General features: G+C 40.4%; 1 protein-coding gene across 1 annotated transcript; it reads right to left on the bottom strand.

Moving 5' to 3' along the window:
- Positions 1-388: 388 nt before the first annotated feature.
- LOC110449355 lies at positions 389-1,888 on the bottom strand. Its single transcript, XM_021496174.1, has one exon. It carries the CDS (start codon positions 1,886-1,888, stop codon positions 389-391), a length of 1,500 nt encoding a protein of 499 aa, XP_021351849.1.
- Positions 1,889-3,201: the final 1,313 nt, after the last annotated feature.

Here is a 3,201-nt window from a genome sequence, read left to right as displayed (position 1 = left end):
GTCCCAGATATATAGATCACGTGTTGGTATCACATACAGGTCCCAGATATATAGATCACGTGTTGGTATCACATATAAGTCCCAGATACATAGATCACGTGTTGGTATTACATATAAGTCCCAGATATATAGATCACGTGTTGGTATTACATAAAGGTCATGGTTATAATATAAATCAAGTTTGTATCAGATATATGTCCTGGATATAGATTGATTGTATAGTTTCTTTGTCAAGATATGGAATTTAAAATGGTATGTCACATCTAGTTTTCAGAAGACAGCAAACACTGAGGATGTCTGTAGTTTATGTTATATAGTCATGTGTTCACACACCGGTAAGTACGTTGTATGAAGCTGCAGTGACTGTACCCGGTAACTGTTTAGGGGTCTACTTGTAGTGGAATATCTTCATTTCACTGTTTATGTGACCAACCCAGAGTATATGGTCGTCCTGAAGTCTGACACTCCATGGTAAACTTCCACTGGAGATATACACAGTCCTGAGGAAGTGTCCATTGTTCCCGTCAATCAGCACCACTGACTTGGTTACCACCTCCACTACGAGAACATCTCCAGTACCGTCAAAGCAAACATCCACGGGGTAGAACAGGAACTGCTGACCCCCACCTACTTGTGATTTTATAGCACCAAGTTGTTTGCATTGAAACCTAAGTTTCAGATGTTTATCCATCACAATGACCCGGGGTTGTTTTCCTGGTGCCTTACCAGCCATGTAGTTATCAAACGATACATTGTCACTGTCAGTAGCAGCTATATCCCCGGTCTGTCTACAGTACGTCAGGTAACGGGGAGTTACCGCCTCCTGTCTACAGACATCGCCCGCTCCATCCGACACTACCCGCCCGTCACTAGTGAACATCACTATTCCTTTCATCATTCCTACCACCACCATGTCTTCCTGTGTGATACACAAACACCGTGGGACAGCGTCTACGGTAAAACGTGTCACTGCGGCTCCATTGGACATGACTTCCCGGATACTTTTGTCTTCCTTCACACAAAACCATACCCTCCCCGTGGTCGAAGATACGGTAATGGAATGAACTTTCACTTTACACTTTACTTTCTCTTTGATGTTTCCTTTTTTATCAACGCGGTGTATTTTGTCTTTTCCCCTGTTCGACAACCAAGCCTCGTCACCTGAACGACATGTACGGCACACATCATACGGAAAAGGTGTTTCAAAACTTGATATAACTGTGTGTGATTGAATTGGTTGGTATAACGCATTCTCTCCGTCAACTAGAACTGTACCTAACATCCGCTCCAGCAGGTCGTTATAAACAACCCCGGGTTTGAAGGCTGCCGTCTTCAAAGCTCGTAGATCGGGCGGAGCAGTTGAGGTATTCCGAGTTTCCCGCGCTACTGAAATGACGTCTACATTTGATCCGGAAGTCAATACCTGTTGACACCTTTCTAGTTGCGGTTTCAGTTTCTCTCCGAGAAGTTCTGTCAGTGCCGCAGTGTTTTTCTCGGTGATATCCTCATTTATTTTCGCCAAATCTCTACATAGTTTCACTAATTTGTCAACCAGATGATCTGCCTCTGTTTTTATCTGCTTCCCTTGACGTTTGATATCCTTGATAATTTTCCTGAAACTTATACTGCTTTCCTTGAAGTTATCTTCACTTTCCTGAATTTGTCCGTCTAACTTCGGAATATCGGTTTTAGAAAGCTTTTCCTCATATTGCTGGATTTGTTGTTTTTGTTCCGACACGTAATCAGTAAGTTTACCTATGTTGTGAGTATTGTGACGGCTCACAACACAGTCCGTACAGAGAAGCTCCTTGTTACATGTCTTACAGATATAGACAAAACCCATTCCTGGATGATAAGAACATCCAGGTACTGGAGTCTGGGCCGCCATCTTATCGTACGGTCGGCTACATAGAAATACACAGATGTGTTACTGACGTTCCATCTATAAACCTGTCAATTTCGATATGGCGTAAATGATAATATGCCCTTAATATTGAAGTGCACATAAAGTGGCTATTTCCGTACCGTGCATACTAAGAAAAACCGGAAAATAGTGCGTTGAATGCTGACAACGACCAAAAACAAAAAGATTTGCGTGGCCATAAACAAATACATGTACATGTAGTTCCACTTTGCATATTTTAATTTACATTACCAGCATGTTAAACAAGCATTGATTATATTAAAAATTGACAGTAGATCTAAATTCAAAATAAAAATACCATGTAAAATATTTTAGTTGCAAAAAGTCATAAATTTTATTCCGTGTTCGCGGAGATAGCTGACCGCTAAAAACCGGATGTGCAGCGGCAACGCTCATCAGGCCAGGAAGCGGTTCGACTTTCAGCGAGATAGAAAGTGCGTCCGTGAAATGTGTAGTTTCGTAAGAAACCAGACGACCGTTTAAGATGCTGTTGGCTGAATTATTATGTTGATTGACTGTGTCAACAGGAATAGCTTATCGTTTGAGCATTCGGCATGTGTTACTATCGATGAGGGGACTGGCCGACGAGCCCGGACAATTTCACCTGCTTCGCCACTTGCAACGGACGCTAGTGTAGATTCTAGAGGACAGTGAATTATTCTGTTCTTTTGAAAAGGACCTGTTATAGGATCTTATAGCAGACATGCTTCAGTGGCCCGCCATAAACACGATGTGCCTTGATTCAAAACCACAGTTACCACAGACAAAACCTATTGGCTGGAGCACACGGGTTCGTTACAAATGTCTGTGGCTGGAGTTAGCACACTACGCATTTTAGACGCTGAATACGCGGACTTAAATTTCAGGGTAATTTATTGTTGATGATATCAAAAAAGGGATTATTTTTAAAAATATATTTTACATGTATTTTAACCGTTGTTAAGGAGGCTCCACCCTTTCGCAATTAGCCATCAGAAATCAATGAAAGTTTCACATGATGGTTATGTCACTATGTAGAGATGATTTTATGAAAATCTAAGCATTCCGATAAACTGGGGATTTTTTTGTAAAAAATACCGAAAAATTGAATTTTTGTCAAATTCAACACTTACACATTTTTACACATTACAAATATTTTATTTATCATAAAATATCTACAACATGTTACAAAAAGCGTTTTTTATTGAAACTATATGGATAAAAGTTACTTAACACAAGCCAAAAGCAAACAGGACACATAGTTTCATACAAAAAGAGTGAAAAATTGAACCAAATAC

The sequence above is a fragment of the Mizuhopecten yessoensis genome, unplaced genomic scaffold (genome assembly GCF_002113885.1).
Source record: "Mizuhopecten yessoensis strain PY_sf001 unplaced genomic scaffold, ASM211388v2 scaffold4583, whole genome shotgun sequence".
Lineage (NCBI taxonomy): Eukaryota > Metazoa > Mollusca > Bivalvia > Pectinida > Pectinidae > Mizuhopecten > Mizuhopecten yessoensis.
Note: the sequence above shows the minus strand (reverse complement) of the source record. Positions and strands in the feature narration are given on the sequence as shown.

What these genes read in the sequence shown, in the direction of transcription:
- LOC110449355 (XM_021496174.1), bottom strand. Translation starts at nt 1,888, where the DNA reads ATGGCGGCCCAGACTCCAGTACCTGGATGTTCTTATCATCCAGGAATG.